Genomic DNA, 22,116 nt, shown 5'->3' with positions numbered 1-22,116 from the left:
TGTTAGAACTATATGATAATATACAAGATGTCTAAGTTGATGTTCCTGTTACAGCCTTCCATGTTTAATACATATTTTTAATTCTTGCTCTGGTTCTTTTGGAAATAAGATCATAAATACAAGTTTGCTTTGTCTATTTTGGGCAGCCTTTTGCCCATTTTTCTTTTTAAGTTTAGAAACTGTGTTCAACAGTGTATCTTTTTTTTACTTTACAGAAAAAGAGTTGAAGAGCACTTTACTACATCCAACCTTCAGCAGTTTAAAGGAAGAGAGCAATGTTTTACAGAAGTCTCTCAGTTTAGCATATGCTTTAAATAACCTATCTATAGAGGATGGTGGCAATCCACATTCCAGGAAAAAACGTTTCCTTTCTTATCCAAGATATGTAGAAGTGATGGTTACAGCTGACACCAAAATGGTTCGTCACCATGGGCAGAATTTACAGCACTACATACTAACACTGATGTCAATAGTAAGTAAACTTAAGTTCATAAGTATTAGCAATTTCAGCTATTTTTGTTCCATCGTTTATCTCCTGCAATTTCTGTGTCTTCTGGTTTGACTGAATTCTGTATTAAAAGAAAGAGATTCCATAAACATTAAAAAAAAAAAAAACACAAACAAAAAAAACCACCAAAACAAACCACAGTAGGTCCAAAACTTCAGATTATGGAACTTTTCAGTTTAATCCAGGAAGGTGTGTCAGTGAAATGGTGCGACCTGTTTCCTGATTTGCTTTTGCGTTAGAAGAATTCTTAAGCTTCAGTGAGTTAAACGTATGGATTAATTACAGCAGACAGAGGTTAAAAGGCATTGTGAAAAAATGCTTGGTTATAGTAATCCTAGTTTTTCCAAGTAATTTCAAATTAATGTGGGTCAGACTCTGTGCTGGCATCATTTAGTTAAGCTCTTTCTGTGATGAATTCTTTCTTGAACAAAAAGTCACTACTTGTATTGATTCAGGATCTACTACATAAACTCTGTAAAATCAAAAGGTTTATTATGATATCTGTTGAACCACTTTTTAGGAGAACGTGTGCTGAAATATTCTGCATAGTAATTATATTTAGATTTCTGTCCTTCCACCTGTTCAAGAAGTTTAATTTATATGAAACTGTATCTAACTTTGGACTTGCAACTTAGGACACCTACTTATAGGTGAATTGAATACCACAGTAGACATAAGGTGTATAGTTGGCATCTTCTGGCAGCTCTTAATCCACATGTACATCTGCTACTTCTGAAGTTAATCTTGAAACAAGAGTTTAAGATGTTATTTCTGGAAGTGTTTAGCTCTTATAATTGCAGATTGTTTATTTAAAATATAAAATCAGATCTTAATTCTGAAAGATTTTCTTCACAATCCAGTTAATTTTCTCCCCACCTCCCCAAGAATACATATCCAAGCTCATACCCTTCTCCTTGAAGCATTTCAGTGATGTCACAGAATAGTTTAAGTTGTAAGGGACCTTTGAAGTCATCTGGCCCAACCCTCTACTCGCATATATATTGCTTTGTCAAACAAACCAAATAATGCATATGAAGATACAGTCTTCACTCTCCTCTCTTCTCTTCCTTCTCCTTCCCCAAAATAGTTATTTTTCAGTAAGGTAGTAATACATGTGAAGAAGAGGAAAACACATGACTACCACTCTTTGCTATGTAATCTGCGGTAGAATTCATCAGTATGCAGGTGGGTCATTTCTTGACCCACAGCCCATTAGTGTTTGAAATAGAACCATTATTGGTCTTAGTTCATTACCTATTAAGGGAAGAAATGAAATTATTAAATTTTGTCCTTTCGGCCATTATACATATAGCTTTGATTATTAAATTTAACTGGTACTTGTGTCTGATCAAGCAACTTCTCCTGTTGTGGGAAACTGTCAGGTTGCTGACACTTTAAATGAATCAAGCATTATACTCTACTCTTACAATAATTCTGAAACTTTTAAAGATACTCAGTTTTGGTATGGATTTTAAAGAAACCTAAAAAGTTTAAGCATATAAATCCTATTAAATTTTAATGGAACTAAGATATCAAGCTCCCAGAAGAACCTTTGAAATCCTGGCCTATTTTTCTTTTCTTCCTTTTTTTTTTTTAGCATCAATAAAGCCACCAAAGTAAACTTGCCGCTGTAGGATACTGTTTTATGAGTGGAAAATAAGAACTGAAATATACTACTAAATACTTTTAGGATTTTAAGTATCTTGTCACTCATCCAATTCAACCTGAAAAGGCTTAACTCTCAGCATGGAAGTAATCCCATTGAACTGGAACTGGAATGCATTTTCTTATTTCTTTAAGATAAATCTTGGCAAGAGGAGTATTTGCAGTATTTACACTATGTCTTGGAAATACTTACTAGTTCTGATGGAAATATGTATTTAAAAGTACAAGGAATACCTTTGCCATAGGACTTTAACAAAGCTTTTGTATTCGGATACAACAGAGTGGCATTATTTAATGTGGAATGATAAATAAAATAATAAAGAAATCTGTGATTGCTTAACTCACAATGTTCGTTCTTGTTCCTCTAAGCTTCCTTCTGCATCAGCAGAGCATGCAGTAGGTACTGCCTTAATAGATGTAGTAGCTGGAGGGCTCTACGCACATTATGTTGTGACAGTTTGAAGTCCTTAACACGAAGGCTTGATCTTGGCAACTGAAATAATTCATTAAGACACTGTAAAAGCACCAAAGCCTTGTCAAATCTGGTTCCATGATCCATTTTGTAGTACTATCCTCATTTTCTGAATCAGATAACTGATTATTGACATCTTTTGAAGAAAGATACTGCTTATATAGTTAGTTTGGTAGTAAAAAAACTTCATCTATTCTTAGTCTGCTTGCACCAAGAACTTTGTAATCTTGCCTTCTGAAAAGAAAACTTGACATGTAAAACCACCTGTGGTAGGGCTATGTTGACCAGCTCAGATTGTGAACTTGGCTGACTGCCGAGTTATGTGGGTGCTAGAGTTGGAGCATGGGAGGGGGCCAGCCCTGCACTCAAGGACAGGATTGATACAGCATCAATTTAGATCATTTAACTTGCAGTGAGACTGTGGAATCATAAAATGCCACTATATAATGGTAAAATAGTACCATTGTAACACAGTATTAAAAGCTGGTATTTTTAACTTTCATCAAGGCAGGTCCCTGACTTGGACTGCACATAAATGACTTTGACTTTCCATTGGCTTGTTCTTTGTGTAGTCTTTCAGATCTGTGCAAATCGTGCTGCCATCAAAGTAACTTGAAATAGTTAACTCTCATTTTAGTAATGTTTTGTGGCTACTGTAATTTACCAAGATGTAAAAAAATTTTGTCTTGTTGTAGTCTTGTTTAGCTGTCAGAATGGCAAAAAAAAAGTATAATCATCAGCATTGATCATGAAATATTTTCTATGTGGAAAGATCCCATGCACCAGTGTGCTACCCCCGTTAAAAATGAGCCAAATGATCTTGTCCTAATACATATGGGACGAATTGAAAGAATGTTTTTATATTTTCTGTGCAGTTCATACCATACAACTGTTAACAGTTCATCTTCCCATAACACTCTAGGAAAACAGATGCAGACTAGCATTTAAGAATATTTGACATTGCTGATTCTACCATATAGTCATTTAAAAATAGGCAGTAGACTAGAATAATTTGTAGGTTAATCATTTCATTTGTATGTCTAGCATCTGAAAAGCAATAAATATTTTTAAAATCAAAATTTAATTATGAGTATATTGCTTCTTGCATATGCTACTTAGACTACTAAGCTTGTATTTTACTCCTTTTTCACTCAGATCAGCATATTACTGCTAATGCTGCAGGAATGTTCAGTGCTTTTTGTCTGTCATTCAGTGAAATCTAGAGAGCCAGCAGAAAGACGTTTGTTCCTGCTTAAGCTTTATTGTGTTTCTTCTTGTGTATGTATAAAGTCACATGATCTTGTGCACTTTGACATGGTTAAGAAAATGGGTGTTTGATTATACACCAATGAATATACATAGCCGGAAACAATTATTTTCAAAGTATGTGTCATACAAAATTCTCTGAGCTAGACTTGTTGCTTATGTTGAAATATGGATATCTATGTGGATATAAAAACACCCTACTATTTTTTAAATTGTGACTGTCCTTGTATTCCAGCTTCAGAGTACCTATACATTAAGTGTCGTAATGCCTCATATCTCATTACATCTTGAGGTCCACCAGCTAATACAGAGGTATTGGAGCCAGCAGTGTGCCCAGGTGGCCAAGAAGGCCAATGGCATCCTGGCTTGTATCAGGAATGGTGTGGCCGGCAGGACCAGGGCAGTGATCATCCCCCTGTACTCAGTACTGGTGAGGTTGCATGTCGAATCCAGTGTTCAGTTTTGGGCCTCTCATGACAAAGACCTTGAGGTGCTGGAGCGTGTCCAGAGAAGGACAACGAAGGTGGGGAAGGGTCTGGAGCACAAGTCTGATGGGGAGCGGCTGAGGGAGCTGGGGGTGTTTGGTCTGGAGAAGAGGGGGCTGAGGGGAGACCTGATCGCTCTCTACAACGACCTGAAAGAGGGGTGTAGCCAGGTGGGGGTCGGTCTCTTCTCCCAAGTAATGAGTGATAGGACAAGAAGAAATGGCCTCAAAGTTGCGCCAGGGGAGGTTTAGATTGGATATTAGGAAGAATTTCTTCACTGAAAGGGTTGTCAAGCACTGGAAGAGGCTGCCCAGGGAAGTGGTGGAGTCACCATCCCTGGGGCTATTTAAAAACCATTAAATGTGGTGTTTAGGGACAGGGTTTAGTGGTGGGCTTGGCAGTGCTAGGTTGATGGTTGGACCGAATGATCTTAAAGGTCTTTTCCAACCTAAACGATTCTATGATTCTGGGAAATTTCTGCAGTATGTAGATAGGCACATACTTGCCTGTCTTTACACTTCACTGCTGTTAGTGCTATTTACTACTATTGTTACCTAGGTGGTGGTGGTTCTTGTTGTTAATCAGATATTTAATGATTAGACTAGCACTTGTCTCTGACTTTCTCCTCAGTAGTACAGGGTTCAAGGTCTGTCCCTACAGTGAAGCCTGAGTGCTGTTTGATTATGACAAATGCCTTGCTGTAAGCTACCTGGGACTCGTCTCATGTATAAGGAGACATTTTGCCAAGCAATACTCACACTGAGTAGCTTCTAATGGCTAGAGATGCCTCGCTATGGTTGTGCCTTATGAAATGATCTTTTCAAGCAGTTCCTTTCAGATACTGAAAGGAAGGATGCTTTGACATCTGAGCAGTACATGGTGGCATTTGATGTGATCTGATTATAGCCCTGGTGCATATTTTCATCGAAAGGCTGTAGATGATGATGACTAAGTCCCCATTTACTGAGTTATAGCAATGATAAAGGGCATTTTTGCAGCCATCTCAGCCCCTTCTTAGAGATAAGACAGAGCACAGGCAGTCCTGGCAGGGTGTCTCAGCCTTTAAAAGGGACATGTTCTTTCTTATTGCATCCGCTAGAGCACAATAGGGAGTCATCTGGAACCTCTACTTGGTTAACATATTTTATCACTGAACTACAGATTTTACAGTGAATATATAATAAGTATACTTTTTACTCTAGCATTTCAACATGGTGTCTAAGTGTTTGGAAATTAATGTAAAATTATAGCTATTTGAATATTAAAAACTGGACAACTATTTTGGGTTTCTCACTGTATCTTTGGGTAGAAAGGTACAGATGGATGCACGAGATACCTGTTGTGTAGCAACTTGTTTTTCTTTGATAACTTGTTTGCATGACAAAGAGAGATATGGTTTATCAAGTGAGTTTAATATTCTAATCTTCTGGCTTTTTCTCTTTAGGTTGCAGCAATCTATAAAGATGCAAGTATTGGAAATCTTATAAATATAGTTATTGTAAAATTAATTGTAATTCACAATGAACAGGTAGGAAAAATGAATATTAACAAGATTTCTTTCTAATAGAAAAAACAAAATACATTAATTTGCATTATAATTCCAAAGTTTAAAATTTTTTAGTCTTGAAGACAAAATACTTTCTTTAACTATAAAGTTTTGTTTTAAAATAGTAGACTAAATATCTAATGTGAGGTTAACTGCAGAGCCTTTATTTAATACCTGTATTTCCCCACCTCTCTGTTAGCACCTCCTGTGCTAATGGACATAAATCAGATAGTATATGAAAGCTTATGGCATAACTACCCAAAGTGTGGTTATACCCACGGAAACATGACAACGAAATGACAGCTTTTCTAGAGAGTTTTGTTGGAAGGTTTTCAGCCCTAACAGCTGTAATATTTTAAGATCGTAAGAAGTACACACTTTTCAAAGATATGACTCTATCATAAATGTCTTGTCACTCTGGGGTTTTTTTAATATTTAACATATGGTACATGCTCACATACATTGATTAAAAGAATGGTTCTCATGACTGATGACTTGTAGCTAAATTAAGATCTGATCCTACAAACAAATCTTGTGTGAGTGAACTCTTATGTGGAGTCCTGCTGACTTCCTTTCCGTGCATAGTCATTGTTTTGCAGATTAGGTGCACAAATGACAAAGTAATAAATGCAAGTGAATGAATATTAAAGCCCTTATTTGGTTTTTTTGGCCATTTCTTGCTTAGGAAGGACCAGCTATCACTTTTAACGCAGCTACCACTCTTCGTAATTTTTGCTTATGGCAGCAAGCGCAAAACACTTTGGATGATGCTCACCCTTCTCATCATGATACCGCTGTTCTTATCACTAGGTACAGTATCTGAAATAGCTATAATTACTCAGCTGGGTGAGACAAATACTTCAGTTTCTTTGTTATAACATCATTTTTTAACCCTTCCACTGATATTGTTCATAGATAATGGAAGTGAATAAAGGCTATCTTGCACTTCCCAAACCACTGATGATCAATACACGAGAAATTACTCTGACAGTGCTATGTTGGCAGCTAATCATCTGATGAACCTTTTGTTAAAGGTGATGGAAATTACTTAGGCCTGAAATTGTTACAAAGAAATGAAGTCTTTAACCATTGTACATATATGTGATAGGGATGGAGTATTGTACATAACGGAATCAGCTGAAGGATGCAGTAAAGTTCAGCTCCTGATAGCCCAGGGTTAATTAGAGCTACCAAAAGCTTAAAAAAGTGATGATAACATTTAAACATTACTATACATTCTTCCTGTACACTGATCACCTCAGTGAAGGTTCCGATGTTCATTCATGGGAATACATTCTCTCTTTTGCTGTTGTTTTTAATTATTTTTTTCTCTCAGTGTTCAAGTTGGACACGCTCCAGCACTTCAAACTGTTTGATATTTGTCCTGAATTTCATGTTATTATTTTGGCAGATGGTCCACCACAAAAGGTAGTTTCAAGTAGACTGCAATCTGCATGTTTTTCAGCAGCATTTCATGCTTGATCTACCTTCTGCATTGTAGAGAAATAGCATAGTATTTGAATTCTTATTCTTTGAAAGCTAGATAGAGAGCAATACTGTGAGCTTAGTCTGGTGAATTTAAATTACTGCTTTCACGAGAATGCAAGTTTTTTGAATGGACTGTAAGATTAAAAATTGAGAATCAGATTTGCAATTGCTGTAGTTAATATAGCAACAATGAAATACTTTTAAAATATTCTTTTATTTGCTGTTATAATTTTAAATAAATCTTTTCCTTCAAGGGAAGATATCTGCAGAGCTAAAGAGAAGTGTGATACTCTTGGTGAGTTATTCTTTTTTAATCAGTATGATTTTATAACAGAAAAGATACAAGAATTTCATTGTAGGGAGACGAATCAGTTAGGAATAAATCAGAAAATAGATGCAAAACTTAAGTCACACAGACAAAAAAAAATCAGCTTCTCGATGCTGTTCTGTCCTGGCACGTACTTTGGTGCCAGGTGGTTCTTCATTTTGTGTAAATTTGCTGCATAGTTGAGGCATAACTTTCAACTCAGGTGCCATAGTATTTGTTTATAGAATCACTCCTATGTGAAAATTCATTCTGTTAAGCTTTTATATAAGGATTCCATTTTGCAGGTTTAGCAGAGCTAGGTACGATGTGTGACCCACTACGCAGCTGTTCTATAAGCGAAGAAAATGGATTGAGTGCCGCTTTTACTATAGCGCATGAACTTGGACACGTGTAAGTACCTATTTCCCAGCAGGTAAATTTTTTTAATTTCCTTTTGAATATGACCAATTTCCAGTGATTGGCTCTTCATTTCTAAGAGGGCGCAGTCTGCTATGTCCTTTTAAAAGAGTCATTATTTTTACCCCTTGCAGTGAGCCAGCTCTTCCCGCCACCTAGAGGTAGAGAAATTGTGAATTTTATAACCTGGTTGGTATCCTGAATTATGGGAAATACTGGCCATGCAGCTGTATTCTGTCCTTTTGTCATATAAACTGGTTGGGACACTGGGACAGGTATCTTAGATGTGCAGCATAGTCCTGTTAACTCCAGCTGCATTCTAGCCCCGACAGGAATTTACCTTTAAGAAAAGGCAATTGTTAATATAACGCAGAAATATTCTTCCTTGTGTTTGATCCTTTCAGAATACAGTAGAATAACACAGAGAAATACTTTACACAGAAAAATAAGAGGAGATGACAGCATTTTATTTTATGAAGCATACCTCATCAGTGATGGCAGAAAGGTGCTATACTCTAGCTCCATGAGGCATGCCGCAGTGTAGGTAACGACGACGTTACAGTGCTCAGTAGCTAGCTTGTTGATTTTCATGTGCCTGGAAGTTCATTTAGATCTATGCCATTTTTCATGGTACTTAAACTGAAATATAAGACGATGTGTTAGTTGCATAAATATGATGTTGATGTACTCTGTAGTTTGTTTTTGTTACTGAATAGTATGATGTGAATATTAGGGTAATATGTTATGGTCGGCCTAGTGATGGCCTATATATTCAGTTGAGGAAATAGGTTGTTCATTTAAAGTGGCATACTCCCAAAACAATGGAATTTTTCTGGTGAGCTAAAGAACTATGTAATTGTAAAATTCTTCCTGTGCCCAGCATTATGTAATTAGGAGCGTTTTGAATAAGGAGAGGCATTTTTGTAAGGCATTTTAAAGATACCTATTGCCATAGTGTCAGATAGTTGTGTTAAGTGAGTCCCATTAAATTTTAAGGCATTTCCAAACTCAAAACTCGAGCATTTGCTGCTACAACAAAGAGACTTTCAATTAGTTATTCCTGAATTTGTTTTGGAGTTTGTCTGTTTTGCTTTTTAGATTTAATGTGCCTCATGATGACAGTTTTAAATGTAAAGAAGCTGGAATTAAACACCAGTACCATGTGATGGCTCCAACTTTAAATTACCATACAAGTCCATGGACCTGGTCAAAATGCAGTCAAAAATATATCACTGAATTTCTTGAGTAAGTATCAATATAATGCTATGTTTTTGTTTTTGTTTTTTTCCCAATTTCATGTCCTTCTGAGAAGTATTTTAAAGGTATTGCTTAAATACCATTTTTGTGTTGTTCTTAGGTTTAGCCACTGCCTTGGAGGGCCTCAGTCCTCCAGGAAAAATACATGTATTTAACTCTTTGGATGATTCATGACTTAAATAAGTTGCACTCAACATGTAAAGCCAAGAAGATTTTTTTTTTTATTATTTTTTTTTTAGTTGTAATGGTGTTGGTCATTGAAAATATCTATAGTATTGTTTTTGTAGGTCAGCATAGGCACACTTTATTTCTGGAAGTTTTTATTTAAAAAAATAAGTGTTAGGTATAATTTAGGCAGTACCATCTTTTTTTTTCCTGTAAGAATGTGAAAATGAGAAATGATAGGCAGAAAGCAAAGGACCTTAAGATTTGTTTGGTGGATGTAATGCAAAATGCAGTAAAGGAAAAGGAAGTGACCTGGTTTGTTTTATTAATTTTAATTAAAATTAATAAATAGGCAGGTAGACATGCAAACCCAGAAGTCCACTGAGATGTGCATGTCTAAGTGTTGTGTGAGTAGGCTGCCAATGAATTAAGAGTGATTTATTGACATTTTGTTCCTGCTTTTACGACAGTACTGGTTATGGCGAGTGCCTCCTAGACAAACCTAGTGGAAGAATATATGATCTTTCCTCTCAGCTGCCTGGGTCAATGTATGATGTCAACAAGCAGTGTGAACTTATGTTTGGTCTTGGGTCACAAGTGTGCCCATATCTGGTGAGTGAACAATGCACAGAGTCATGCTCAATCTATACTAAAAAAGTACTGAAAGGTACGTTTAGAAATCAAATCTCAGGACTTGTGGTTTTGGAAGAATTTTTTTCCTGAAATATGTCAAAGTTCATGTTCTATTCTGTTGAGGGGGGAAGAGTTCAGTAGAGAGCATTGCAGCTCCATATACTAGAAAGACATAGAATTAAAAAGTTGGATGCATTCATTTTGATTTGCACATCTGTGAATGTGATTATAATTCCTTTAAAAGATCTAAATCTGCATAAATTAGGGCTTCCTGCAACTACTGAAATGGAATTATTTCAACACTTTCTACAAATGTTTTCACATTATAGCTCCTGTCTTACATTAAGAGGTCTGTCTTACCTGCTTCTTTTAGTGCTTTTTAAAAATCTGTAACTTGAAAGTTAGTATATTAATTCAAATATTTGTTCTAAATGTTTGGTCCAAAGTGTAGATTCCTTCTACTTTGTCAAAGAGCCAAAAAATATTTTCAAGCCTGTTAGAGTGTACGTTTTGTATTTTTAACCAAAAATGTCTTTAAAACAAAATTGAGATCTGGAAAGGAAAGTTTCAATATTAATCTACTCAAGTTGTATTATTGTAGCCAGTGCAAAATTAAATACTGAATATAACATTATTATTTCATTCATCACTGTTAAGATGTCACGTAGAGTTAGACTTTGGACCAATTTATCAAATACTCTGCTAATATTGCATGGCTTGTTGGAGGTGTTTAAAGGAGAGAATTTAAGATCAGATTCAGACTGAATTAAGTGGAGCTTTTGGCCAAGTAAAATATTGTTTAGGAAGAGTCTGACTTTATGGGAATATTATAGAAAAGTAAAGGGGGATTCAAAGACCTGAAGATAGTGTTACTCAAGACTGCTTTGTAAATTTTGTAATCCATAAAGGTTATTAGCCTATTAAGAGTCTTTTAACAATTTGAAAATGATGCTTTCTTCTTAATTTTCTTGTCAGTGTATATTTAAGAAGAATTCCAGTTCGTGTCTTTTTCTGGGGATTATATGCAAACTGTGCTGCATAGTGTCAACCGTAACCTCTTAGATACTTTTTTTTTTTATTAAATTTTCTGCTGAATTAGAAAATGAAGTTATCTATTACTTCTAATGGGATCTATTTCAAATATTCTGCATTCTTGCCTGGCCTGAAGCAAAATGCATTTTGTTTTTGTGGGGTTTTATCTGTGAAAAATGGTAGTACTTAATAGCAAACACTAAGTCCATGTAGCCTGTGAAAACAATACAAATATCCCAACTAATGTCTAAAATGGTGTTACATGTGCAACAAAAGTAATCTTGTTTTCTTTTTAGAAACAATGCAAACGCTTATGGTGCACAAGCACAGAAGGTGTTCACAAGGGTTGCCGTACTCAGCACATGCCGTTGGCTGATGGAACAGTTTGTGGTGTGGGAATGGTAAGCCTTCATTTGTTTCTCGGTACTTGCATACGGCAAAACTGTTGATGTTAACCACACATAACTTGCATTCAAATACTGTCTTGCCTGTTGTAACATAATTCAGGATACTTGGATCTGTTCAGTGTCAAAAACCAGGAGCGCTCTCACTTGTACCCTAATGTGTAGGACTGCCTGACTGTATGAGGTAGGGATTGAATGCTTTAACACCTACAAAAAGAAGACATGGAAGCTGGATTTCCCATACCCTGCTTATTGGTTTATTTGGTAAAGAGTGTTTGGGTGATGAGTGCAGCTCACTGCTTCCTCATCTGGCAGGTGATTTTTCAATGCAGATCTTGATCTGTATCCTCAGACAATACAACCTTTCTTGGGCTGTCCATAATGGTCATGGTTATCTAATTACTAGATATAGTCAAGGCACTTACAGAACCTTGATAGAAGCAGTGGTGGAGGCTAGTTGAATCCAGAGTTATCAGTGAAGGTCTGAGGGTTTCAGTTTTGGATTTGTGTGTAGTTTGGGAAGTGCACAGAAATTAGGTGCTTGAGTTCTTTGCTGATCTAATGTTTGGCTTCTCTATGCCTCAGTTCATGACTAGCAAATAGAAGTATTTTCTTACCTGTCAGAGGATTGTGAGAATAAATATTTTGGAGATTTTTTTTTTACATGCTCAGATATGACAGTGATTGTCTTAAGTATGACTGGTTGGTTATGTTGAGCTGCTTTTAATAGTAGCGTGTTTTGACAGCTTCAGGGGTTGTGGAGACAGTGTTACGTTTTTATCTTTTGATAGTCTTATAGGTTCAAAGATGATTAACCCCCCCCCAGTCTAATTTCTATGTGTAATTGAGTGAAATGTAGCAGCTTATTATTACTAAATTTCCCCCAATAACTTTTAATCTTTACAAATTTTTTTTTTCTGTATTTGGTAAGACAGTAGTAGTGAGGAATTTGAAAATACCGTCTTAATGGATAACAATTTAGTGGGTAAACTGTCGCAAATGGTTTCTTTCTCTCTTGCAAGATGAAGAAAAGTTATTTGAAGGTTGCCTTGGAAGCTTTGCTTGATTAAATCCTATGCATGCAGCTGGTGTTATAAAGTTTAACCCATTTTTCAGTCAGTCACTGATCAGAAAGGAAGTTCATCTTTTATATGAAACTTCATGTGTAATCTTTAGTTTAATTGACTTGACTCTAATTTGCCAACATCAGAGGACTTCTTTTATGTAAGAACACAAATACCTATTTTATGCAATTACTGCAGTGAAACCAGTTTTCTCTAGGAAGTGGAGAGCTAATTATAGTCATTACCTCTGAAAGATGTAAGAAAGAACAGCAATTAATCTGACAAATTGTCATCTGTTCCTGTCTAAGGGACAGCTTCTTTCAAGCTCAAGTAACGACTAGTAATCGTAACTAATATTTGCCAGCAAACCAAATTTATATTTGGCATTTGCAGCATTATTGCTGTGATGAATACAGAAAAGGTCCATTTAAGGCATTTGTAATTTTAGTATCAACTTCTTAAGCTTAGATTTGACACCGGATTTATTTTCATAGTAACCTTTACTTTTTCTTGTGTGTCTGATTAGTGGATCTTGCTGTATGGACTGCTCTAACAGTTCTTGTATCTTCCCTTCCCCAAAAATACAAGAAGATATAAATCTAATAATATCAGACCCTTTCAAGTGAATGAGCAAACAGCTTCTCCTGAGTGCTCGCACTTCCTAACGTTCAGTTTCCTAATGTTCCTAATCTTCTTGCCATATGCAATCTATCAGCATGAACACATTTTGAAACAGAATTGTGTTTTGTATGTCTCATGGTGCAGACACCTGTAGAGCTCCGTAACTTCTTTGTGTATTTAATGTTAGTAGTAGGTACGGGTAGCATTTTGTTAAAACATTAAAGGGAAAATGCAGCCTGACATTTCAGTGTCTTATAGAGAATGAAGAAAACATTTTCTTGGGAATTTGAACATTTTCTGTATTAGTTCTATAGAGTTAATAATATTAATTACCTAGAATTAATATTACTAAAACAGAAAACGCTGGCCACTTTTACTTCAATTTACTGTCCAGTCATATTTCTTTGAGCTGATCAAAATGTACTTTGCTCAGCCTAGAGTTACATGCAAAAATCAATTATATTTACTTTATGGGCTTCTGCTGAAGTATCTGGAAATTTCTCTTTACCTTCTCTTTTTATACATTCTGAGTGCTTAGATCTGACAGTAGCCCATAAGTAGCAATTTTACTGTGTCTGAGAAGAGTTTGTCACTTCATTGATCTTCACGTTGTGTCTCATCACTTCAGGTACTTTTTGTTTGCATGTTTGGGTTCACAAAGATCTGTTGGAAGTCTAAGCTTCTGCCAGCTCTTCTAACATCACACAGACCTTCCCTGAAGCAGAGGATACAACCTTTAAATTTTTTGACCTAATTGGTACTTCAGAGACAAAATGATAGTAAATATATCTAGACATGCTGTATGTAAACTTCTACTAGTTTTGCAGTGGTGAATTTCTACACACCATAGGAATACATTAGTCATTGCTTGAAAGTATTTCTGGTGTTCTTTTGTGAGAGAGATTATTAAATACAAAGGTATACATTCCTGAATTGTCTTCCTAAATACAATTACATGACATAACCAAAATATGAAGTTTTTATTAAAATGTTATTTTTATTGTGTAATGAGGCACAGTGACATGAAAAATTTTAAATAGTTAGTGCTTTTTTTTGTCTTGTCTCTGTAATCAAAGCTACCATGGGAATATCTTCAGAATTAAGAACTGTGCCATATAGTTAGTTGGAGGTAGCCTGCTCGCTGAATGCCACAATGAATTTTGTATATGAAGTTGTAATTTTTGCTGTGATGGTATAAACTGTATGTACAAATTAAAAAATAATAAATCACAGTAAGAACAGGATTTGTATGCTGCACTGAGGACCAAGATATCACAGGAGGCCCCTATATATTACAAGACCTGTGAGAGTTATTTTCCATTAGATCAGAAACGGGAATACTTTGACTGGCCCGGTTTCTTTCTCTTGACCATCATGATTCTTGTTGCCATGAGGTTCCATGTAGGAGTTAATTTGATGGACATTTAGGAAATGTGAACGATTTAGAGCAGATCTTTTAGCCCTGCTTCCTCTTAGGTTTTCTTGTTGCATTCTAATCAGATATTTCTTTGTTCTTTGAAATTTCTGCAGACCATTAAGCTCTCTTGCTATTATCTGCTTAGATTATGTTTTTAATTGCTTTCTTTTACTGTCTGTTTCTTTTATTTTTTGGGGAGACTGCTCTATTCAAGAGTTTCTGTAGTGAGGAATTTACTGGCATTTATACTCTGGTATAGTACAAAAGATTTCTCCTCACCTTGAGCATAGGAAGTTGCGGGTGTGTTTTTCCTTTCTTTCTGAAATTCCAAAGAAATGAGTTTGGAGAGTGATTTAGGTTTTGGAGTGCTGAATGTCTGTTCAGATTCAAAAAAACCCCCAAAAAACAACAAAACCCAAAACAAAACAAAAACAATGAAAAACCCCAAAACTACAAACCAACCAAACAAAAAAACCAAAAACAAAACCCACAAAAATAATGTTCGTAGGTAGAATCCCTAGATTAATTTGATTTGTTCATAATTCTAAATCTACAGGGTACCAGTTTTCACAGTGTGGTTGATGTCATTCATATAAAATACTTCATTCCATTTTATGGAGGACCTAATTAAAAGGAGTAGTAAGCTAGCAGTATTACAGAAAAGAAATATCTATGCTATTATGTGTAACCAAATTGGTTACAAGCCAACTGATATACAAACTCTCCTTACATATATCCTTCTCCAGCTTACATCTGGCTCAGATTCATGGCTTCTGTATAATGAAATGATGCAGTTTTTACATGATATTCCAGTAATGGTAACTTGTCTGTAGGAGTTGGTGATGCACATCCGAGCCAAAAAAAAAACAAACCCTCCAAAGAAGAATAGTTGATGAAACCATCTTTCTTCTAGGAGTGGCATTCTCCAAACAAGTGTGGGTTTTGTTGTTTGGGGTTTTTTTTGCTATGAAAGCAGCAAAAATACCCACTAAAGTGTCTTTCTTTATATCATTATTTTTTGAGACACCTGAAAGGGTTGCACTCTGGTCCTTCCTGGGTTCCTGAGCAGTATACAAATGTGCCCAGATTCTGTTGATTTCTTGGACATTGGAAGGGAGAGGTAGGAGGTAGCTATGTGATTCTGACCCAAGCTTTTCCATGTCCTGGAGCTGTCCCAGTGCTCTACATAATGGCAGCTTCCTACTTGAACACCGAAAACCCAAATGTCAGAGAAGTCTGGAAAAAGCTATTTAACAGCAAGAAGGAATCCACATGATACAAATAACAGTTTGATTGGAAAGCATGTGCCTTTATGTGTTTGAGAAACTGTTTATCACTGCTAGTGACTGTAGATGTATATTGTATATTGAGCTACTGTCTCTAAAAATATCTGGAATAGCTACCGAGAGAATTAAGATTTCACCCTAGACCCTTTATAGCAACATAAAGAGAGGAATACAGGGACAGTTGAGAATGGGGGTACAGACCAACAAAGAATTGCTTTCATGGGTAAAAGAAGTACCAGTCTGATTCTGAGCTATGTTTGCTGTTCTTCAGTTGTAGATCTCTTACCCACGTATTGATTTCTTTTAAAAATCATTGCTTTGCTTGACTACCTCATGAATGTAATACATAAAGATAGTTAATCTGAAAGAATAATTCATTATATGTATATATATGTAAAGTAAATATAAAAAATTCAGGTGGATTTTAAGAGTTGGGTGATAGGAGGATATGTTAACCATCTGGAAGCAGCAGCAGATCGTTTGAACTGTAAAAAGAGTAAAGTATACTTAAAGGCTCAAACCAAGAATTTTTGCTATAAATTGGGATTTTTGTGAAATACTTTTCTGATGAGGTGTGATTTCAGAAAAATGAATGGTTTTCTGTGGGAATATTTCAAGGGAGAAATAAAGTGTGTAGATTTTTTGCAAGAAAAAGTTGAAAATGTCGAAAAAGTTATTAAAATGTGGGTTTTGTAGATAATGTCATCTGAGTAATAAATGTGAGCTTGTCTGAGAATCCATTCTAGAGAGACAGAGACCTGAGATGCCATAGCTACAACTTCAGTTAGACATTTCTCCCAGCTCCATTTCTTCTGCCTTGTATTCTCATTTTACTAAGCACTCTATTTTTGCCGTTGTTATGCTATAGGCCCCATTTCTTATCTTGGTTCTTTGAGCAATGCACTTTCTTGACTATGGGCATTACAGGAAGAAGATGGAGAGCAGGTAGAACTATAATGTGCAGCAAAATGTTTCCTTACATCTACTTGCAGCAGACAAGGCAGAGAGAGGTCTGTAGCAGTACATTCATTCAAGGGAATGAATGGGAACACCCCATAGACATAAATACAGCCAGAAACAACAGCTCTGAGATTTGTGGACTTTGGCATGCTTCCGAGTGGGTGTTCTTATCTTCACTCTCTGTTCATGGGGTTATGTGCTGAATCTGTAACTTCTAAGATTCATACTCCTTTCCCAGCTCTATATGATTGGAATCTACTTTGAAACAGTTTATGCTCAGACCTTAGCAAGAGGCCAGATGCTTTACAGTGAACTGCTCTTGTGCTGCAGCACTGCCTTTAGTGTTTATCTGTTTTGTGGCACCAGCTATTCCCATTTTCCTTTCCCGCATTCAATTCACTACAGCTTTCTCTTCCTGTGCTATTCACTGGCTCGTAGTCATTCTCAGGGCCCTGTCTGGATACCAGGAGTGAAGACATTGTGTTTTATAAGACAAAAAGAAATGAGAACAATAAAGTTGGATGTTTGGAAGGCAAAATACAGACCATCATGTGCACTTCTGCAATGCATTGTCCTGTTCATTTTCTCCTCATACTTGTCTTCAGTCGTCTTTAATTTTAGAAGCACCAGCAGCTACCAGTAGCATCTGTGGAAACATGTTGGTGTCTGGAAATAGATGTATAGTTTTTCCTGAGCTTCCTTTTTTGCAAGAAAAATCTGATGACCTGTAGGTTCATTGACCCCAAATTTGAACCATTAACCCTCCCTGTAATCTCTGAAGATATAATAATTACATGTGGATTTGGGTCAGAATTTCTGTCTTTTTGACAGAAAACCAACTGTTGACCTTGGTTAGAGCAGAGTTGCCACTTGCTGCAATCAGTATGTTTGGAATTAAGTGATACCCACTTTACATCATGCATACATTATATTTGCCATAACAAATCTAGGGGGAAAAAAGTGATTATATTTAAGTTTACGAAAGTTCTGTATATCATAGTATTCTCAGTGAAGCAATGATTCAAGTCAGCACAGAGGAACATCTGGAATGCGTCTGGTGCTGGAGTTTTCTACTGTGACTTCATCATGTTGCTTCTGTAGGAATGCAGCACAATAATAGCTGAGACAAGTTTGTTGAATAAGCTATTAAAATCCCAGATCTGAACATGTGCTTTGCATTTTTATGGATCAAAATAATGCTGTTGGTATAAAATTTCATTTTACAACTCTGTCTTTTCTTGAAATCTCCTTTCAAAGTTATTGTAAATGTTTTTGTGGATGGAAGAACAACCTATACTCTAGGTCACTGTCCCATATTTGCATGCAGTATTCATTTTGTGAAAGGAGATTTAGAATCTTCAGCCTATAGTAGAAAAAAATTATTTCCTACGATGCTAATGACAATTCTTGGAAAGGCAAGCTCTTAATGTCTTCTCATATTTACCTTACGGCTGTGCTATGTAAAAGTCTATCTTGTATTGCTAGGTACTAGAAGGTTTGGGTATAAAGGTACCCTAAGGGCATCTTGAGAAAAATCAATAAAAAATAACCGTAAGCACTGCAGTGAGAAATCATACACAGATACGTAGTGAAATAATGGTGTCTTTTTGGTGTTAAGTTAAAGCATTAGTCTTAGCATCAAGCGAGTGATGATCTGGCCAGTTTGCTGGATAATTTAAATGGTTGTATGACAAGATAGATGTAGCTTTTGTTCTGTGTTTGCTTTGGGCTTGAAAATCACCTTGAATGGTCATATTCTTAGAGGAAGGCATTCAGAGCTTAAAAGATATGGCCAATGTACAAGAGTCGGTGTGACGAAGAAGTATACAGGCAGGCAATTTTATCACCAGGTTGGATTAGGAACTCAGAAAGGAGAATCTGATTCTGTGACAAATTCCTATTTTGAGAGATGAATGATTGTTAGCATATAAGCATACATATCAATATAATAAAAGTATATGCTAATTAGGAAAAAATTGCTTCTAGGAGTTATTTTATGCAGTGATAAAACCACTGAAGAACATATAAGTTTTGTGTCGTTCGGATATATTCAGAAAGATTGAACACATCGTTTCTGTGTGTTCAGCAAAATGTATGTGAATTGGTAGTTCCTACGATGAATTTGTAACATCATAATAATTTGTGAGAAATTCTATGTAATGTTAAAATTAGTCTTTAAAAGGGATGGAATTCTTGAATTATTTTATGTTCTATGTATCAGAGGTTCTTAAATTGGTTTATGTGCAAGAGACTTTAGTTACCAAAACCCTTCTAGACTTTAAGGTAATTCAAAGCTGTTTTGTGTCTCAGAGGAGAGGCAAAGCCTAAGCTTCAGAAATAACAAGCTGTTGAGATGATATATCTGTTCTGGTGATTCTAGCGACTGATCCCTGTATGTACTGCAGGGAAAGATGGAATAAGCCATTCCCTGCCAATACAACTAGGAGAATCCCTTCTGAGAACAAACCTAATGATCAGTCTAATCCTGAGTCTGCAAACAGTCATGTAAAATAAAGAATCCTCTCTGTTGTGTATGAGCACAGACCCCACGGAGTCCATCCTGCCCAGTGTCTTGTCTCCAGATGTGGGCATTCTTTGATGCTTCAGAGGGTATTTGGAGCCAAGGACAAAGCTGAGGACACATTTTCCACATAGAAGTCAGCAGGAGACACAGTGCTGACGTTATAGTATCTTGTAAATATTCTATTTTAGTATGTAAACTATTCCACTCTGTTGTGATCAAATATACCACCTAGGATTTTCTAAAGTATACAAGTGAATTAGAATTCCAACTGCCGTAAGTCACCAGTAGGATCAGTGCTGGTAATTCCTGCAGGTTCTTTGGAAAAAGTCACACATGCGCCAATCATAAGATTCTCATTTAGACTTTTTAGTTATTTACTTTTTGAGTAACCGCTGAAGTGGATAAATATTTGCAGAGTCAAGGACTTAAATAGTAACTACTTAGAAGCAAGAGACTGATCACTTGATTCTTCTGCAAAAAATAGCTAGTAATTATAACTTTCTATAAATAATAATAGTTTACAGGTATGGGGTGGTGATAACAGATACACAGTAACCTTTTGCTTGACTTATAAGTTTTATCTTGTTTGTCAACTGTGCAGCACTGCCGCCATGGAATTTGTGTGAGCAGAGAAATGGAGACGCGTCCTGTAGATGGAGAATGGGGACCATGGGGACCTTACAGCTCATGTTCAAGAACTTGTGGAGGTGGAATCAAGAGCACCACCAGGCTGTGTAATAGACCAGAGTATGTTTTTTATTATGTTTTACATTAGTGCATAATGAAGATATTACGACATAATGGATTGGTTCAAGACAAAATGATGGTATTGTGGGTTGCACAAATTAGTTCAAAGCACCAGTGTAAAAAATGCTTGTTTCAGCCATGTTTGAAAAGAGAAGTCTACAGTCTCTAATATGCAGAGAACTTTTAGTTTACTTTTGTCTCTCATCTACATCATTCATATTTATAGATATTTCTAAAGAATTATTTTGACAGGATCTTTTTTTCCTAGCTTTACTCTAAATGCTGAGGGTTTCTTTAAACATTGAGATGCTTTCTTTGGAGTAAAAGCTGCAAAAAGAAATAGGTGTATTCCTGGTAATCTTTTCAATGAAACACTTCCTTTGCTTTAAGGCTTTTTCACAACATCACCTCCAGTAATCACCACAAGGAACAGTGGTTACAGCGGAGTCACTTACAACTTGCCTTTATAATGAGAAACTTCCATTGACTGAACAATTCAATGTGGGTTTCATTCTCTGTAATAAAAGTCAATGAGAACTTTACCCTTAACTTCTCCAGAAGCAGAACCATAGCTACAACCTGGGTAGTTTGACGAGTTTTCTAGAAATTCATGTCATCTTGATATTATCAGTGGGATAAATTAACCTCAGTCAAACAACCCCAGGTTATTTTATTTTCTCTGAGTAAGAGGCAGTAGACTAGATTCCTGTTAGATATGCATCTGTCACTTTGTAGTTACTGATAGTATCAATATGCTATTGATTTAGTCTTTTTTTCCTCCCCAAGAACCTACAAATACTGAATTATTGTGTAGCAGGGATTACAACGGTTAGGAAATGTCTTTTAGACTTTACAGTAAATGGGGTGTTTTCTACAGTTTACCCTTTTAGTTCTTTTGATCCCTAAACTGAAACTGATATTAGGACTACAGAAAAGAGTGTGTCAGCTCCTAACTCTGTCTTCTTTCTTTGTCACTCTGTAATAATTTCAAATCACTGAGGGAGGTGCTGCTTCTGTAGAAATAGGGCTGTGATCTCAGCTAAATTGATAAAAGCATTAAAGTTAATAATGCTTTTTCCCGGGCAAAGTAGTTATGACTCTAAGAGAAATAAAAATGTAATAGACATTAATAAACATCAGTAGCTTGATTACCACCTACCTCAGCAGTAGTGTTTTACACGGACTTTTCATTTTCTTCACTTGGGTATAAATGTATGCACAGTGCAATAGAAGATAAGAGTGTGTGGGAAAGTCAGTAACAGATGGCAGAATGCTGTAAGATTTTCCCCTTTAGATCAGTGGCTCAAGCCATTTTTCAAGGAAAACAACAATTTTAGAAACTGAGTATGTTTTACATTTACCTATTTTTGTCAGACCAAGAAATGGAGGAAAGTACTGTGTTGGCCGCAGGATGAAATTTCGATCATGTAATACTGATTCATGTCCAAAAGGCAAGAAAGATTTCCGGGAGCAACAGTGCTCTGAATTTGATGGCAAACACTTTAATATCAACGGTCTTACATCTGCTGTTCGCTGGCTTCCAAAATACAGTGGTAGTAAGTAATTATAATTTTTCTTAATTAATGAAAGAAAAATGTTACTTTAATTAAAGTTTTAAAACAGACAAGAAACCTGTTGGATTTTCTTTCCAGTTTCTATGAAAGATCGCTGTAAACTTTTTTGCCGAGTTTCTGGAACAACTTCCTACTATCAGCTGAAGGACAGAGTTGCTGATGGTACTCCCTGTGGAGCAGAAACCAATGACCTTTGTGTTCAAGGCTTATGCAGGGTATTTAAATCTAAACTTACTAATTATTAAAATCAATTTTAACAGATGGTAAAGTAGTTATTT

At 36.0% G+C, this 22,116-nt stretch overlaps 1 protein-coding gene across 1 annotated transcript in view; it reads left to right on the top strand.

Annotated features, from left to right (window-relative positions):
- Positions 1 to 22,116, top strand: part of ADAMTS20 (ADAM metallopeptidase with thrombospondin type 1 motif, 20) — a gene marked incomplete at both ends in the record, with an annotated part of 83,012 nt that overhangs the window by 17,169 nt on the left and 43,727 nt on the right. The window contains 11 exon segments of the mRNA XM_009702176.1: positions 216 to 472; positions 5,841 to 5,924; positions 6,628 to 6,752; positions 7,685 to 7,725; positions 8,043 to 8,148; positions 9,253 to 9,399; positions 10,047 to 10,188; positions 11,538 to 11,642; positions 20,119 to 20,264; positions 21,639 to 21,820; positions 21,917 to 22,053. Of these exon segments, the coding sequence (XP_009700478.1) occupies positions 216 to 472; positions 5,841 to 5,924; positions 6,628 to 6,752; positions 7,685 to 7,725; positions 8,043 to 8,148; positions 9,253 to 9,399; positions 10,047 to 10,188; positions 11,538 to 11,642; positions 20,119 to 20,264; positions 21,639 to 21,820; positions 21,917 to 22,053 (1,472 nt within the window).

Source organism: Cariama cristata, unplaced genomic scaffold, assembly GCF_000690535.1.
Source record: "Cariama cristata isolate BGI_N322 unplaced genomic scaffold, ASM69053v1 scaffold8850, whole genome shotgun sequence".
Taxonomy (NCBI): Eukaryota; Metazoa; Chordata; class Aves; order Cariamiformes; family Cariamidae; genus Cariama; species Cariama cristata.
Note: the sequence above shows the minus strand (reverse complement) of the source record. Positions and strands in the feature narration are given on the sequence as shown.